Source organism: Oncorhynchus mykiss, chromosome 10 (assembly GCF_013265735.2).
Source record: "Oncorhynchus mykiss isolate Arlee chromosome 10, USDA_OmykA_1.1, whole genome shotgun sequence".
Lineage (NCBI taxonomy): Eukaryota > Metazoa > Chordata > Actinopteri > Salmoniformes > Salmonidae > Oncorhynchus > Oncorhynchus mykiss.
Window position 1 is genome coordinate 56,019,914 of NC_048574.1, and position 18,481 is coordinate 56,038,394.

Genomic DNA, 18,481 nt, shown 5'->3' on the forward strand with positions numbered 1-18,481 from the left:
AAAATCACACACAAACACATACGCAAGAAGGCACACAGGCAAGCATGAATATGCAGACTCACGCAGACACATCTAGACTTGGCTTCGTCCCTTGAGGATCTCAGCCAGGCAGGTCAGAAGCTGATGGACACACTCTAACTAGCTGGTAGTCCTACAACAAACACACACACCACACACACACACACACACACACACCACACGAACACACACACGCAGGCACACACACACAGACACACACACACACACCTGGCTTTAGTTTACATAAAGTGCAACAGCAGTCCAGGACGCCACCTGTTCAGTCCTCTGCCACTGACTCTACCCTCTCCTCTCTCTCTCCTCCATTTTTCATAAGTTGTTCTTTTGCCCCCTCCACCTCCATGTCTCACTATCTCTCCGCCAGCTTTCAGGAGGCACCAATTTAGCCTCTGACAGAGCAGGCCCCAGGCCCCAGGCCAAAACAGGCCATAGTGCCACCTTCAGTAGAGATTAGTCCACTTTAGATGTAGCTGGGAGAATAGATGTAGGCGGAAGGTATTATCTGTGGTCCAACCCTGGCCTCGTACTACCACACTGATCTTGCGAGGTTATACAGTCGTGGCTAAAAGTTTTGAGAATGACACAAATATTAATTTCCACAAAGTTTGCTCCTCCAGTTTCTTTAGATATTTCTGTCAGATGTTACTATGGAATACTGAAGTATAATGATAAGCATTTCATACGTGTCAAAGGCCTTTATTGACAATTACATGAAGCTGAGCAAGTCAATATTTGCAGTGTTGACCCTTCTTTTTCAAAACCTCTGCAATCCGCCCTGGCATACTGTCAATTAACTTCTGGGCCACATCCTGACTGGTGGCAGCCCATTCTTGCATAATCAATGCTTGGAGTTTGTCAGAATTTGTGGGTTTTTGTTTGTCCACCCGCCTCTTGAGGATTGACCACAAGTTCTCAATGGAATTAATGTCTGGGGAGTTTCCTGGCCATGGACCCAAAATATCACTGTTTTGTTCCCTGAGCCACTTAGTTATCACTTTTGACTTATGGCAAGGTGATCATCATGGCATCATGCTGGAAAGGGCATTGTTCGTCACCAAACTGTTCCTGGATGGTGGCGAGAATTTGCTCTCGGAGGAAGTGTTGGTACCATTCTTTATTCATGGCTGTGTTCTTAGGCAAAATTGTGAGTGAGTCCACTCCATTGGCTGAGAAGCAACCCCACACATGAACGGTCGCAGGATGCTTTACTGTTGGCATGACACAGGACTGATGGTAGCGCTCACCTTGTCTTCTCCGGACAAGCTTTTTTCCAGATGCCCCAAACAATCGGAAAGGGGATTCATCAGAGAAAATGCATTTACCCCAGTCCTCAGCGGTCCAATACCTGTACCATTTGCAGAATATCAGTCTGTCCCTTTTTCCTGGAGAGAAGTGGCTTCTTTGCTGCCCTTCTTGACACCAGGCCATCCTCCAAAAGTCTTCGCCTCACTGTGCGTGCAGATGCACTCACACCTGGCTGCTGCCATTCCTGAGCAAGCTCTGTACTGGTGGTGCCCCGATCCCACAGCTGAATCAACTTTAGGAGATGGTCCTGGCGCTTGCTGGACTTTCTTGGGAGCCCTGAAGCCTTCTTCACAACAATTGAACCGCTCTCCTTGAAGTTCTTGATGATCCGATTTAGGTGTAATCTTACTGGCAGCAGTATCCTTGCCTATGAAGCCCTTTTTGTGCAAAGCAATGATGATGGCAGTTAACCATGATTGACAGAGGAAGAACAATGATTCCAAGCACCAGCCTCCTTTTGAAGCTTCCAGTATGTTATTCAAACTCAATCAGCATGACAGAGTGATCTCCAGCCTTGTCCTCATCAACACTCACACCTGTGTTAACGAGAGAATCACTGACATGATGTCAGCTGGTCCTTTTGTGGCAGGGCTGAAATGCAGTGGAAATGTTGTTTTGGGATTCAGTTGATTTGCATGGCAAAGAGGGACTTTGCAATTATTGCAATTCATCTGATCACTCTTCATAACTTTCTGGAGTATATGCAAATTGCCATCATACAAACTGAGGCAGCAGACTGTGAAAATGTATATTTGTGTCATTCTCAAAACTTTTGGTCACGACTGTATAAACATGTTTCACTATTTATGCAAGCTCATGAGATCCGTGTGGTAGCACTGTGCTAGTCCACCCCTAGAGATGTATCAAACCTGACCCCATTCATCCTTCCTCACCCTGGCAGCCCCATCCCTCCATCGTTCCTCTCCTCCATCTTTCTCATTACAAGTCATTCACCAGGGTGGGAAATCCATTGTTGTTCTGGTTATTTCCCCTCTGCCGGGATAATGAAAGAGACAATCAGCGTTACTCGAGTGCCCCTCGCCGCAGAGGCGATAAGTCATTAACAAGCGTTAAACAAGTCACACATGGTGCCATCAGGGCCAGCTGTGCTAGGCTAGGATCGCCCTGTTGTTTACACACACAGAACAGAGGAATCTATGGCCTGGATTCCTGGACAAATATTAAACCTAGTCCTGGAAATTGTTCTTTGGAGATTCACCATAAAAAGTGGATTTTAGTCGAGGACGAGGATTTATCTGGAATGGACTGTGTGCCCAGCCCAACTGTCTGTACTACCTACCCCGAGCAAAACATCTGACTGGGGTCATTGTTAAGGAAGAGAGGGGCCAGGGGTGAGTTACAGAGTCTGGCGTTGAGTGGTGAGCACACATTAATAGGCTTGCACGAATACGAATAAACATGCACACACACACACACACACACACACACACACACACACACACACACACACACACACACACACACACACACACACACACACACACACACACACATAAACACACACACACGCTTGCGCATGCCTCTCTGATGGACACTCTAACTAAATGGCAGTCCTACAGTACACCCCAGAGTCCTGGCTGCAGTTTACACAGGCAATAGCAGTCCAGGACGCCACCTGTTCACACCTCCACCACTGACTCCACCCTCTGCTCTCTCTCTCTCCTCTCATCCAATTGTCATCTGTTTTGCTCCCCCCCTCCACCTCCACGTCTCACTATCTCTCCGCCAGCTTTCAGGAGGCACCAATTTAGCCTCTGACAGAGCAAAACATGCCACAGTGGCACCTAAAGGGGAGATTAGTCTGTTGCCGTGTCTGTGTGTTCCCTCCATGTTGAAGTCACACACTGCAGTGGACATGTACAGTCAGGTGGACAGGGCCTTCCAATGACAGCAGGCTTGCGTCCCAAATGGCTTTACGTCCCTATTCACTTCATAACAAACTACTTTTGTCAAAAGTAATGCACTTCATAGGAGTATGGTACTATTTGGGATGCAGTCCTGGTGTTGCAGTGGAACAGGGGAAAGGGGATACCTAGTCAGTTGCACAACTGAATGCATTCAACCGAAATATGTCTTCAGCATTTAACCCAACCCCTCTGAATCAGAGAGGTGCGGGAGGGGGGGGGGGGGGGCTGCCTTAATCAGCCTCCCAGAGAGCAGTTGTTGTTGGGGGTTAACTGCCTTGCTCAAGGGCAGAGCGGCATGTTTCTTCGCCTTGCCGGCTGGGGGATCTTGCTACTTTCGGTTAGTGGCCTGAAGCTTGACGACTCCATATGTGGCGGGTTCTATTTCCTTGTATGTTTTTAGACAGGGAGTGAGATCCTTTAAAATCAGGAAATTAACACAAATATTTTGATTCAACCATGCTAAGCCCGGATTGATTAAATCCTGACACACTGCAGAGAGGCAACTGTCCAATTAGCATGCTTTACACTTATGCACTTTTAAGGGTAGCGGGTCAACATTGATTTATTCTTAGCCTTGAAAGTAAAAAGATGAAGAAAAGGCTACAAATAAGAGTCAAAAAATAGATGTAGGCGGAAGGTATTATCTGTGGTCCAACCCTGGCCTCGTACTACCACACTGATCTTGCGAGGTTACATAAACATGTTTCACTATTTATGCAAGCTCATGAGATCCGCGTGGTAGCACAGGGCTAGTCCACCGCTAGAGATGTATCAAACCTGACCCCATTGATCCTTCCTCACCCTGGCTGCCCCATCCCTCCATCGTTCCTCTCCTCCATCTTTCTCATTACAAGTCATTCACCAGGGTGGGAAATCCATTGTTGCTCTGGTTATTTCCCCTCTGCCGGGATAATGAAAGAGACAATCAGCGTTACTCGAGTGCCCCTCGCCGCAGAGGCGATAAGTCATAAACAAGCGTTAAACAAGTCACACACGGTGCCATCAGGGCCAGCTGTGCTAGGCTAGGATCGCCCTGTTGTTTACACACACAGAACAGAGGAATCTATGGCCTGGCTTCCTGGACAAAGATTTAAGCCTAGTCCTGGAATAGAAATCATGGTCTATGGAGAGTCACGATTGAAAGTACTATTTACTCCAGGACTAGGCTTAATCTGTGTATGGGAAACCAGCCCCTTGGGTCTACTTTATGAATGTGACTATGGAACTGTTGATAGGTGGCATATTCAACAGATCAGGGTTGGCTGGTGTCAGTTCTATGTCAACTCAGTTCTACTGGAAACTGAGTTTGTGAATTAGGAGAAAACTGCCCATCATTTCCAATTAGGATTTATTCTAATAATTTCAATAAATTCTCAGTTAACTCCATGGTGTTGACTAGATTCAAATGAATCGTCCAAGTTGAATCCATTGACACTACATCACAGAACAGTACAGTACTGCACAGTACTGCACAGTAGAGCCTTGTATCAGTGTATAAGCATCGCATTGCAAAAATATATGAATCATGGTTATTGATGCGTAAATCAAGACATTGCATTCAAGTAAAGTAGTACAGTACAGTAAGTAAAGTACTACAGCATAGTAAGAAAGGTAATACAGTACAGTAAGTAAAGCAGTACAGTACAGTAAGTAAAGTAGTACAGTGCAGTAAGTACAGTAAGTAAAGTAGTACAGTACACAAAGTAATGTAATGCAGTAAGTAAGTAAGTAAGTAAGTAAAGTAGTACACTGCAGTAAGTAAAGTAGTGCAGTATAGTAAGAAAGGTAATACAGTACGGTAAGTAAGTAAAGTTGTACAGTGCATTAAATAAAGTAGTGCAGTATAGTAAGAAAGGTAATACAGTACGGTAAGTAAGTAAAGTTGTACAGTGCAGTAAGTAAAGTAGTGCAGTATAGTAAGAAAGGTAATACAGTACGTTAAGTAAGTAAAGTTGTACAGTGCAGTAAGTAAAGTAGTGCAGTATAGTAAGAAAGGTAATACAGTACGGTAAGTAAGTAGAGTTGTACAGTGCAGTAAGTAAAGTAGTGCAGTATAGTAAGAAAGGTAATACAGTACGGAAAGTAAGTAAAGTAGTACAGTGCAGTAAGTAAAGTAGTGCAGTATAGTAAGAAAGGTAATACAGTACGGTAAGTAAGTAAAGTTGTACAGTATAGTAAGTAAGTAAGTAAAGTAGTACAGTATAGTAAGAAATGTAGTACAGTATGGTAGGTAAGTAAAGTTGTACAGTGCAGTAAGTAATGTAATACAGTAAGTAAGTAAGTAAGTAAAGTAGTACAGTGCAGTAAGTAATGTAATACAGTAAGTAAGTAAGTAAAGTAGTACAGTGCAGTAAGTAAAGTAGTACAGTATAGTAAGAAAGGTAATACAGTACGGTAAGTAAGTAAAGTTGTACAGTGCAGTAAGTAAAGTAGTGCAGTATAGTAAGAAAGGTAATACAGTACGGTAAGTAAGTAAAGTAGTACAGTGCAGTAAGTAAAGTAGTACAGTATAGTAAGTAAGTAAGTAAGTAAAGTCGTACAGTGCAGTAAGTAAAGTAGTGCAGTATAGTAAGAAAGGTAATACAGTACGGTAAGTAAGCAAAGTAGTACAGTGCAGTAAGTATAGTAGTACAGTATAGTAAGAAAGGTAATACAGTACGGTAAGTAAGTAAAGTTGTACAGTGCAGTAAGTAAAGTAGTGCAGTATAGTAAGAAAGGTAATACAGTACGGTAAGAAAGTAAAGTAGTACAGTGCAGTAAGTAAAGTAGTGCAGTATAGTAAGAAAGGTAATACAGTACGGTAAGTAAGTAAAGTTGTACAGTGCAGTAAGTAAAGCAGTACAGTATAGTAAAAAGTAAGGTAATACAGTAAGTAAAAAGTACAGTACAGTAAGTAAAGTAGTACAGCGCAGTAAGTACAGTAGTACAGAAAGTAAAGTAGTACAGTACACTAGGTAATGTAATACAGTAAGTAAATAAGTAAAGTAGTACAATACAGTAAGTAAGTAAAGTAGTACAATACAGTAAGTAAAGTAGTGCAGCACAGTAAGTATAGTACAGTACAGTAAGTAAAATAGTACAGTACAGTAAGTAAAGTAGTGCAGCACAGTAAGTATAGTACAGTACAGTAAGTTAAGTAGTACAATACAGTAAGTAAAGTAGTACAGTACAGTAAGTTAAGTAGTACAGTACAGTAAGTAAAGCAGTACAGTATAGTAAGTAAGGTAATACAGTACAGTAAGTAAAGTAGTACAGCGCAGTAAGTACAGTAGTACAGTAAGTAAAGTAGCACAGTACACTAAGTAATGTAATACAGTAAGTAAGTAAGTAAAGTAGTACAATACAGTAAGTAAAGTAGTACAGTACAGTATGTAAAGTAGTGCAGCACAGTAAGTAAAGTAGTACAGTACAGTACAGTAAGTAAAGTAGTACAGTACAGTAAGTAAAGTAGTACAGTACAGTACAGTAAGTAAAGTAGTACAGTACAGTAAGTAAAGTAGTACAGTACAGTAAGCATAGTACAGTACAGTAAGTTAAGTAGTACAGTACAGTAAGTAAAGTAGTACAGTACAGTAAGTAAAGTAGTACAGTACAGTAAGTAAAGTAGTACAGTACAGTAAGTAACGTAGTACATTACAGTAAGTTAAGTGGTACAGTACAGTAAGTTAAGTGGTACAGTACAGTAAGTTAAGTAGTACAGTGAAGTTCAGTACAGTGAAGAGCACATGGTCACATCTCCGGGGATTCGTACCTGTCTGGGAGATACTATACTGTACCACCATGCCCCACAAAGTCACTTTGGGGGCTGCCTAAAAAAAGACAGTGGATGAATAATGATATGAATTCATAAGGATGTGTTCTCCCCTTATCAGAGGTTATTAAAGGCTAATGAGAGTCAAACCACACTCGTGTCGGAGCCACTCTTTCCCTGTCCCCCTCCTGCCCTCAGTGAAATGAATATAAACTGCCTGCCTCGCTCCTTTTTTTAAGGAAGAGAAAAAAAAGAGCAAGGAGAAAAAAACATGGTAATGTCGAGTTTTGAACTGTTCAAACCCGTTAGCTAGCTAACGCCCGCTCAGTCAAAGGAGGAGACGTGTCGCACATTAACCTTCATGGGGTTTGGTTGCGGTTGCATGCTCGATTGATGCTGCTAATTGAAATGTAGAAGGCGAGGGGGGGTTGGGACCGAATCTGACCGGGTTCTTATTCGTCTTAACTATATTTCTCTTTGATGGAGAGCTGTTTTGTTGCTTGTTCCTCCCCTCCTTGTGTTTTAGTGGCGGTGGTGTTTGTTAAAAGCCTCCATGCACATCTGATCTGCACCATAAAGCACCTCTATTGATCCCTGGTGAACTGTATCTATCCCCCTCTCTCTATCCATCTCTCCATCCTCCTCTCCGCTCTCTTCATCGTCCTCTCCCCATTCTCTTCTCTCCCGCCTCTCCCTCTCCCCATCCACCCCTCCCCTCTCTTCATCCTCCTCTCCCTTCTCTCCATCCTCTCCCTTTCTCCTACGCTTCCTCCCCTCCCTACATTTCAGCAGAACGGACAGTACCAGTCAAACGTTTGGACACACCTACTCATTGAAGGGTTTTTCTTTATTTTTACTATTTTCTACATTGTAGAATAATATTGAAGACATCAAAACTATGAAATAACACATATGGAATCATGTACTGTAGTAACCAAAAAAAGTGTTAAACAAATCAAAATATATTTATATTGAAGATTCTTCAAAGTAGCCAACTCTGCCTTGATGACAGCTTTGTACAGAGCAGAATGTATATATGAGGGAAAATACATAAAGAAAAGAGAATATAGGATATATACTGTATGTTCACATTTTTTACACGGCATCAAATCCAATCAACTAGACAAAACACATCTATAGCTTTGAGTGTGGGCCAGTATCAGTCCTGCTGTGTATGAAAAACTGTATTAAACAGTTTGATTGGCTGGCTTAGTCATATCCCAGGATTCCATGGTATCTACTAGTACCTTTTTCATTCCTCTTCAAAAGGGCTGACCCCATTTAGTCGACTGGACGATTGTTTGGTCGATAGGCTGTTGGTCGACTGAGATTTAGTTAGTTATATATTTTTTGTTATATTTTAAAACATTTAGGCCACATGCGACGCCTGTCTGATTCACGCCTGTCTCAGTGGACTAATCCATTGCGGAGGTCGCGGGGATGGCACACCAGTATCACCAGTAGTACATTTACCATTAATTACCATCATTTCTAATGTTTTTTTCAGATAATTTCTGTTAATACATTTAATCTATCATTATTACACTCTTACCCTTGTCATTGTAGGAGTGGACACGTTGTTTGCAGAGCGCACAACCTGGCCTATACAAGTTTTGATTTATTTCATTGCATTTTGTTTGTCGCACTCCTGTCAATCTTGAATAAGGACACACACGTGATTACGCATAGAAGTAGGCTTAGGCTACCTGGCCTGCACGCAAATGTAGGCTTATAAATGCACCCATTTGGGGATCTGATACTATTTCCAATTGTCTAAACTCACCACCACTGTGGAGCTTCTCAAAGTCATGTTCTCTTTGCCTCAAACAACAAGTACACAAAGTCTATTTTTACATCCAACGAGAATGACAATATTTCCTCAACGTAGCCGATTTGAAAAATATTCCCAGCTCTCTCCCTTTTGATAACAACTCAGCATCAAAGGGGGGAAGAAATTTCACACTCTGATCCGGTGGAAACGTCATAAAAAAAGGCCTACCTGATTACTTACGCAAATAGCCCACAGCTGTGTCTGTCTCTCCAGAGCTCACTGGTGTTGGAAACTCTGAGGGCCCAGAATATTTTATAGAATGTTGCAAGTTTGCTAGCATCCAGCTTTGGCCCATACTGAGTTAATAGTTGATACAATGTTTCAAGTTCCTTGCAGACAGGCCATGCATAGCCAATGTGACTGAAAATATATCTATGTTGCTCAGGATATAATGTTTTTATTTGTTGGCTTCATGTAGGCTATTTTTACATATTGGCAATGACAATAGATGTTACTTCTAGATTTGTTTAATTTTCATTTAGATAAATGGCATTCGTAAATGGCATTCAGATCAGTAGAAATGGAACGATAACTGTATTTTTCCATATATAGACACACCGTATGTTTGAATAAAATCCACTACAGGTAGGCAGACCGTTGGTGTAGCCTATAACCGCTTAAATCCAGAATCTGCAAAGACCATCAGCATCGGGCAGCAGGAGGAGGATGGTCGGGAAACATTTATTTTTCTTCTGGTTAGGCTATATTGATCTCTGGCTCCCTCTTCAGTCATTTGTGTCTTCATTTTTTTTTGCAGCGCTTAAAGCATCAGACAAGCTCAGTAGCCTACCTATAGTTGAGTTTATTCAAACATAGGGTGTGTCTATATATGGAGAAATACACTTAAAAAATGTCGACCAATCGATTGGTTCGAGAGAGAACAGACGACTCTCCGTTGACCAAGATATTTTTTTAGTCGGGGACAGCCCTACTCTTCTTTTTTTTCATGAGCATGGCGTTATTTCAATTTCAGTATGTTGGATGACTGTCATTCATATTCCATTCACCCAGTTCAATCTAAAATTAGGTTTAGGCAACTACACATGGACAGACACGTTCAATACTGCCTTGCACACACTTGCCGGCATCTAGCTTATTTAGGGTGTAATAATTAGTCCAACAATTGCAAACGAGAGTTTCTATTGGACTAATTCTGGTATTCTTATCCCCATTTTGTTTGCTTCCATTTAAGAAAAGGTTTTCAACAGAATTGGCAGAATGAATACACCCCTGATCACGCATAAACACAGTTCACGTTCATAACAGCCATGTTGTATTCCTTCTCACCTCTATGCAGACTCCTCCTCTCACCTTTTCCCTTCGTTTGTGGACTTCAATGAACAACACATAAGCTGTATGTGACCAGGCGAAAAAAAACTTTCCAAGCCAAACTGCAACACACAGCCTACATAATTGTCCCCATATTAGCTAAAGTAACGTCTTAGTCAACATAGCTAATATAACTAATGTGTTAGTAAACCTGCTACAATCATGCAGTAATGTTACAGTGTACAATCAGTAAACAATTATACCTGGCGGGCGGGCCCCAGTGGCAATAAATTCATAAAACCAAAAGCTTACCTAGACTTGGAAGAGTTCCAGTGCTGTGTTGGATAGTCATAGCCAGCTAGCTAACATAGCATCCCTCTGTTTGAGTCGGGTATTGAGTGACTAAACTAGCTAGCTGCATTTGCTAGCTAAGTAAGTGAAACTGAAAGTGAAAAAAAAATGACGAAATCTCACTCTCTCTCTCTCTGTTTCTCTCTCTCTTCTCCTACATTTTTGAAGAAATTAATTTGTTGAAAACTGTTCAACTATTGTCTTTCTCTCTCTTTGAGTCAACTACTCAACACATTTTATACACTGCAGTGCTAGCTACGTATCTGTAGCTTATGCTTTCTGTACTAGACAACATGTCAGTTCATGCCGCAAGAGTTCTGATAGGTTGGAGGACATCATAATTACTGTGGAAGTCTATGGAAGGGATTGAGAACCAAGAGCTTACTAGGTTTTGAATTGAAGTCACTGTACCAAGAAGAGGATGGAAGCTACTGTAGCTGTCCTCCGGAGTGCTGTTGAGGTTACTTTAGACCTTCATTGTGAAACAGTGTGTTTTAATCAATTATTTGGGGATGTGAATATATTTACTACAGTTCTATCTAAAAATGATAACTTTTTCAATGAGGAGGATGGTCCTCCCCTGAGGAGCCACCACTGACTGGTTGGTTTTGTGTGTGTGTGTGTGTGTGTGTGTGTGTGTGTGTGTACATTTACGACCAACTCACCGGTCTCAGACAGCAGCTTGATAGACTCCAGAACGCGCTCGGTGTAAACGCCTGGCTCGTAGTTCTCCATCTCCGCGTTGATGATGTGAACGACGCGGGCCGCCCGGCCCCTGATGGCGCCCGCCGTGCGGTCCAGGGTGTCCACGTCACCCTCCTGCAGGGCGATCACGCACTTGTTCACGTCCTCCAGAATGTGGTTTTCTGTGGGGTAGAGATAAAGGGAGGCATGGTGTTCGTTAGGCACAGACATGTGTCAAGGCATAGCTTAGTAACTTGAGGGACAACTGCTGTTTGATAAAAAAAGAGAAAGCCCAGATATCCCGAAAGCGCATTGCACAATCATTCTAACCCTTTCATTGACAAGAGTCCTTGTGGACTACATTATAGAGGGTTGCAGAATGAGGTGGTAGTCTTTCAAAAGATTCTACCACAGAGTTTCCCAAACTCGTTCCTCGGAACCCCAAGTGGTGCACGTTACACAGTTGATTCAAATAATCAAAGCTTGATTATTAGTTGAACCCCTTGGGGTTCCGTGGACCGAGTTTTGGAAACAACGCTCCCATAACGGTGACCTGTACTGTGTGTGAACGTGTATGCCCATGTGTGTATGTGCTTACACGTGTGTGTGCATGCTCGCATGTGTGTGTGTATATGTGTTCTCCTCTTTTGAAGGCAAATCTTTTTGAACCAACCTATCTTTGTCGCCTCTGTTACCCAGACTACTGTAGCATTATTAACAAGTTCCATCAGAGTAACACAGCGAGTGGGTGACCCCACCGCCACGAGGGTTTTGTTCAGATGAAAGGACTAAGCATGCATCCCAAATGGAACTCACTCACTCACTCACTCACTCACTCACTCACTCACTCACTCACTCACTCACTCACTCACTCACTCACTCACTCACTCACTCACTCACTCACTCACTCACTCACTCACTCCCTCCCTCACTCACTCACTCACTCACTCACTCACTCACTCTCGAGAAAGCATGTTTTTGTCCTGGAACTGCGTCAATAGCCACGTACCCATTATGGCCTACAAAGCTTTTAAATCCCGTAAAAGGAGAGAATATTCTGTTCAACTGTTGTACTTCCTAATGACTAAATCACTTAATTATCATGGTCATCTGTATTAAATAGATCACAGTCATCATCATTAGAAGCCATATAGGTATCTACAAGAAAGCTTTCTCCTTTCTCTAAATGGAAGCAGAAACAATGTCGGATAAATGCGTCTTTCTGTGGAAAAACACCTTACTTACCTTACACTGTACAAACACATCTAGTCTACTTTATCTCGGGCTGTATGTGTCAAGCATCTCAGAGGAGCAGTGCTGACCCAGGATCAGCCCCCCCCCCCCCCCCCCACCCCCCCCCTGTCCATGCAATCTTTTTCTTTTTAAACGAAAAAGGTCAAACTGATTCTTAATCAGCACTCCTACTCTGAGACATTTGATACATACGTCCCCAGGTGTCAAGAACTGTTATACAATAAACCGTTAGAATCCGAGAGAGACGATATGTTGGTGGCGGTGGAGGCTGGTGGGAGGAGCTATAGGAGGACGGCTAATTGTTTTGGCTGGACTGGAATTATTGGAACAGTCAAACATGTGGTTTCCATATGTTTGATACCATTCCATTTATTCCATTCCAGCCATTACAATCTGCCCGTCTTCCTATAGCTCCTCCCACCAGCCTCCTCCTGTTGGTGGGAGCTCAGTTGCAACTGGTATTAATGTTAAAAAGCACTTAATTTTAACAGTGTACAACATTGTCAATATTTTCTAATCTTTCCCGATTCCATACCTGACACGGACAGGAAGTCATCCACAGAAGTGATATCATCGACGGCCTCAGTGAGGATGCGCACCTGCTTCTCCCATTGGTCCTTAAACACATCCATGTTGTCCTGGGCAACCTTGCTCTGGGGCCGAGCAGCCAGGGTGAGGGCCGCGTTGATCACCTGGGGGTTAGAGAGTGAAGGTTGAGAGAAAAGGTGTTTGCGTGTGTAGGACCACCTAAGTCAAGGGGATCTCCAAATCCAGTCCTGGAGTGCTTACAATACAAGCCGTGCAGGGTTTTATTCTAGCCCAGCACTAACACATCTAATGAAGATCATCATATAATCGTTCTCCTTTCCAGACCAAAGACCATGTTAAGTGGAATCATGTGTTGTTGCTGGGGCTGGAATATAATCGGGTGGCTTTCCAAGACTTCTGACTTCAAACCCCTGACCTAGACAAAAAGACTGAAGTGGCTTCTAAGGAAACTCTGCATGACAAGCCATGACCACGGCTGTACTTCAATGATGAACTTCCTTGCTATACACATTAGACTAATTAAAGAAGTACAAAGCCTTGCATGAGCATTGGTACACCCGCTAGATAGAGTAGAGGGTGTGAAATGGACCGCACCGGCGGTACAGTAGGCTATAGCAGTAGGCTATAGCACAGTCTAGATCCCTTTCTGCAGTCAGTTTCCTTAAGAACATTAAAGGGATAGTTCACCCAAATTGTCATGGCAAGGTAAGACTTTGGTAAGACTTTGGTTTGGGGTATGTCATTTTGTGTTGGGTGAACTATCCCTTTAAGGGAGAGGGTTCTCTGGGTACATTTCCAGCGGATTGAACAGCAGGATCGTTTGGAAAACTGGATGTCTTCATAGGAGAAGAAACATTGTTATTCCCAGGAATGAGAACTAATGATCTAACAGATCTAACAGATGGATAATGTACAGTTAATATATTCATATTTATTCAACAACGAATGGTAAAGCAATAGGCAGGGTGCCATTACTACTGTAGGCCTGTATGACTTAACCAATCAAGATAATATCTTTTTATTTTGTACATTTCAGTAATTTAGCAGATGCCCTTATCCAGAGCAACTCACAGTGCAATCATCTTAAGGTGAGACAACCACAATTTCCCCCACACAACCACCATTTTACCCCCCTTTTCTCCCCGATTTCAATCTTGTCTCATGGCTGCAACTCAACCAAAGGGCCGGGGAGAGGCGAAGGGGGTGTCATGCATCCTCCGAAACATGACCCGCCTAACCGCGCTCCTTATTATCCGCCCGCTTAACCTGGAAGCCAGCCGCACCAATGTGTCGGAGGAAACACCGTTCAACTGGCGACCGGAGTCAGCCTGCAGGCACCTGGCCCAACACAAGGAGTAGCTGTGGCGCGATGAGCTGTCCTCTGAGTGCTGCACCACTCAGGGGGCCCTGATAGTTTTCCCTTATTTTCTACTTACACATGGGGCTGTGGATTCATCCAGAACGTTATTTTTTTTTAAAGTCCTTGTTAAGCTTGTTAAAGCTTGGAAAATAAGGTTAAAAAAAATATACACTATATTTTAAGTCTTTGCTGAGGTACGTTGAGCACATATGCAATCCCTGCCTGTGTGGGATTGAATCCTGAACCCACCGGCCTTCTCACTATGTTCCATGCATCTTTCTACCATTTAAGTTCTGTTTATATCAGAAAAAAAACAAAAAATGTCTGTTACACCTGTTTAAAATCAGGAATAAACAGACATATTTTTTTTATTTTTATCAAAAAGTTAATAAACACTTGAGTTACTCTTTGCATTTACAGTTTCTACTTTTAGCTCCGTTAAGCCTAAAAGAGACTCTGCTAAAGAGTCTGATCAGGGTTCAGGGTTTGACAGCCACTAATGATGCCTGAAATCAAGTAAAGACAGTCAGGTAATACACCGGGGTCGCTCACACTCATCTTACATAACATGTTGTTCTGTTCCCCGTTTTCTTCTGTATTTAACCCCCCCCCCCTGTCAAACCGACTTCCTGTCAAAACACACCATTCCAAAAAGCACACACACATCTGAGTCATCTTATTGTAATGCACGTGGGAATAGTGTGATTACTTAAAAGAAAAGACAAACTCACACACTAGTCTTGCTAGTATCACTATTTTTTATTCAAGCTCACGTGTCGGCCTCTTTGGCCTTCGACAGGGCTTTTTCAAAATGTAAAAAAAAACAGCCATCTATTTTGCCCCTACCTTTCTTTTTTCTTTCTTTGTGTCACTTATCCCTCTTCCCTCTATTGCTTAGCGCTTTTTCTATGTTGAGGTCGTTGCCAAGCAAAAGCGACAGCTGGGAACTTAAAACTTGCAATCCCCTTCCAAAGTTTTCTAATACTAGCCTTGACTCAGTGGAGGTCAGATTATTAAAAAGTGGGTCTCGGTCGGTGTACTGTGGGCCCAGTGTGAGTCTTCGAGAGTCTTGCACCTTTCTTCACTTCCGTTAGTGAGCACAGGGTCCCCTGTGAAAATGCCCCAACCCTTGGAAACAACCTATCGATTCCCACCTTTTCCTCTGTCAGACATTCAGAGGAAGACTGCTCCGGGAGGCTAGAGCTCCCATCTGTGTCTTTCTCCTACAACCTTCTCTTTCTCTCTGCCCCTCTCTCTCTCTCTCTCTGCCCCCCCTCTCTCTCGCTCTCTGCCCTCTCTCTCTCTCTCTCTCTCTCTCTCGCTCTCTGCCCTCTCTCTCTCTCTCTGCCCCCCTGTCTCTCGCTCTCTGCCTCTCTCTCTCTGCCCCCCCCTCTCTCTCGCTCTCTGCCCTCTCTCTCTCTCTCTCGCTCTCTCTCTCTCTCTCTCTCTCTGTGTGTTCCCTTTCTCTTTCTTGTTACCCACACAGACACACACAGTACTAAGATGAAGAACGCTGCCTGTGCCCATACAAAGTTGCCCTCCGGCAAAGTTTATACATTCCACTGATTCACATTCGTACTGAAGATTTACTACTCCGTCCTCCTCACCATGTACCAGCACTGTGTGGGTTTTCTTTTATCATTGTTAAAAAGTTGGTTTTAGAGTGTAGTTATTCGGAGAGATATTTAATAATATATACTTATTCTCAATTCAATGGCACTTCCCAATGCACTCTCTTTCCAATGGAATGGCAACCAAATAACACAGTGTGTTTCGTTTTTTTTTTACTCTAAAATGAATGTAAAACAGCTCAACCGGGTACCTCCGATGGCTGGTGTTATTACCAGGGTCATGTTCAGTAGGGCGTAGTATCACAATCACATTTTGCAACGGAAAACAACAATTGGTTCAGGGGGGGGAAAAAGTTCAGGTAGTTACCCTCCCCTGGTTCACTATGTTTCAAAATGTTTTTATTTTTTTCTTTCTCTCTCTCTCTCTCTCTACTGAACAGGATCCACGACACACAGCACAGTGAGGTGCTGCTTACCTGTGGGCAGAGGCTGTCGATCTGGGTGGCGGCCATGCGAACCAGCTTCACACCCTCCTCGTTGTTAGAGATGGAGCAGGCCAGGTTAGCCACCTGTAACAAGAGACAAGGACACACAGGCTTAGCTACTTTTGAACAACTTTGTGTCTAATAACTGCATCTACACCATTTGGGTCATTTTAATCAATAATAGCAAATGAATGGCAGACAAAATATCAGAACTTCATTAGGGTTGGCTAGTCTGTGTTTTTGGTACCTGAGTGACAGAATACACCGTTTCTGTCCTTTTTCGTGTTCATTAGATGGAAACAAACGTCAGACAAAGCTCAATTTGTCTGACGTTTGTTGCTCAACCTCTGCCCACTACAAGCTTTTAATCATATTCTTTCTCTCACGATGCAAGTACCCTTGTTATTACTATTAGCGACGGTCTGTTAGCTTTCACCTGAAACCCAACACAATTTCCCCACTAACACTCACACTGGTTAGCCTCTTATAATGTGTGCAGATAGTGATTCCTGAAGGAGGCAGTCTCCGCCACAGCCTTAACTCATGTCTGTAGCTATCTGTACCGGCGGCAGGGGATTTAATGCTTGGCTAGGTAAGGCAATGTCGGGGCAAAATATGTACCGGGGTTTGGGCTTGCTCATCTGTTAGATTGGTATTTGTTATTCCCCTGCGTTGAGACCTGGTGAGTGTCCCACCCCCTCCATCCATCTCTTTCTCTCTCTTCGTTGCTCTATCAATATCCTAAAAATATTAAAATGATTCAGATCACAGAAGGACTATAATGTGAGTTTTCCACTGGACTATCTCAAGGGCATAATTTTCTGAGAAAGAGGGAGAAATAAAGAAACTGAGAAAAAGAAAGAGGGAGAGAGAGAGAGAGAGAGAGAGAGAGAGAGACAGAGAGAGAGAGAGACACAGAGAGAGAGACAGAGAGAGAGAGAGACAGAGAGAGAGAGAGAGGGAGAGAGCGAGAGAGACAGAGACAGAGAGAGAGAGACAGAGAGAGAGAGAGAGAGAGAGAGGGAGAGAGAGAGACAGAGAGAGAGAGAGAGATTGGGGAATGGAAAGAACAGGTTGACCAGCTTTCTTCTGTTCTACTGTGCTGACAGCACTACTGTTAAGATGGTGGCAGGGTGAGAGAATGCACTAAATTCATCCTTGTGGATGCCCAAAAAGGGTTCCGCTATAGGGACAGCTGAAGAAGCCTTTTGGTACCCTTTTTCTAAGAGTGTAAGGACTACAATGTGAGTTTTACACTGGACCATCTCAAGGTCTTATTTTTCTAAGAGTGTAAGGACTACAATGTGAGTTTTACACTGGACCATCTCAAGGTCTTATTTTTCTAAGAGTGTAAGGACTACAATGTGAGTTTTACACTGGACCATCTCAAGGGCTTATTTTTCTAGGAGTGTAAGGACTACAATGTGAGTTTTACACTGGACCATCTCAAGGGCTTATTTTTCTGAGAAGAAGTGAGAAAGAAAAAACTGAGAAAAGAGAGAGAGAGAGATTGGGGAATGGAAAGAACAAGTCGACCAGCTTTATTCTGTTCAACTGTGCTGACAGCACTACTGTTAAGATGGTGGCAGGGTGAGATACTGTACTAAATTCATCCAAATGCTGTATTACAAAACATAATTTCTCGGAAATGTCAGAAAGGTACATGGGGAACTCGACGATAATTGGCAAAAGAGTGGAGGCCATACTGCATAGGCCTTATACAATGGACTCCTTCCTCCCATCAGAACCAAATGGATCAGCCTAAATGGGCACCTGTAAGGTGGCACAGTCGTGTATATAAATAGTCTCAGTCATTAGTGGTGAAATACTGCCTTGAGGTTCATTACCAGAGATCCTGAGTGCGCCTAAATTATTAGCCCGTCTTATTGGTGCAAAAAGGCGTTTCATTGTACAATTAGGACGCCAGGTGGCCTTTCTGACAGAAAACCTCTCCGGGTTTCATTTACACCGGCCTATGTACAGAGGTATGCTCTCTTGCTCCTTCTCTCCTAAAACTAAAGGTAGTCTCTCTCTTCTACCTTCACCTCCCAACACGTCTTAGCGGTAATATCTCTTTCTCTCCTACAGCAAAAGGTACTCTCTCTCG

At 43.0% G+C, this 18,481-nt stretch overlaps 1 protein-coding gene across 2 annotated transcripts in view; it reads right to left on the minus strand.

The window, feature by feature from the left end:
- Positions 1-18,481, minus strand: part of ctnna2 (catenin (cadherin-associated protein), alpha 2) — a 672,433-nt gene that overhangs the window by 45,001 nt on the left and 608,951 nt on the right. For both annotated transcript variants that reach the window (XM_036933400.1, XM_036933401.1), the window contains 3 exons: positions 16,366-16,458; positions 12,945-13,101; positions 11,137-11,337 (listed from right to left, as the gene is read on the minus strand). In XM_036933400.1, the coding sequence (XP_036789295.1) occupies positions 11,137-11,337; positions 12,945-13,101; positions 16,366-16,458 (451 nt within the window). The remainder of the gene's footprint in view (positions 1-11,136; positions 11,338-12,944; positions 13,102-16,365; positions 16,459-18,481) is intronic.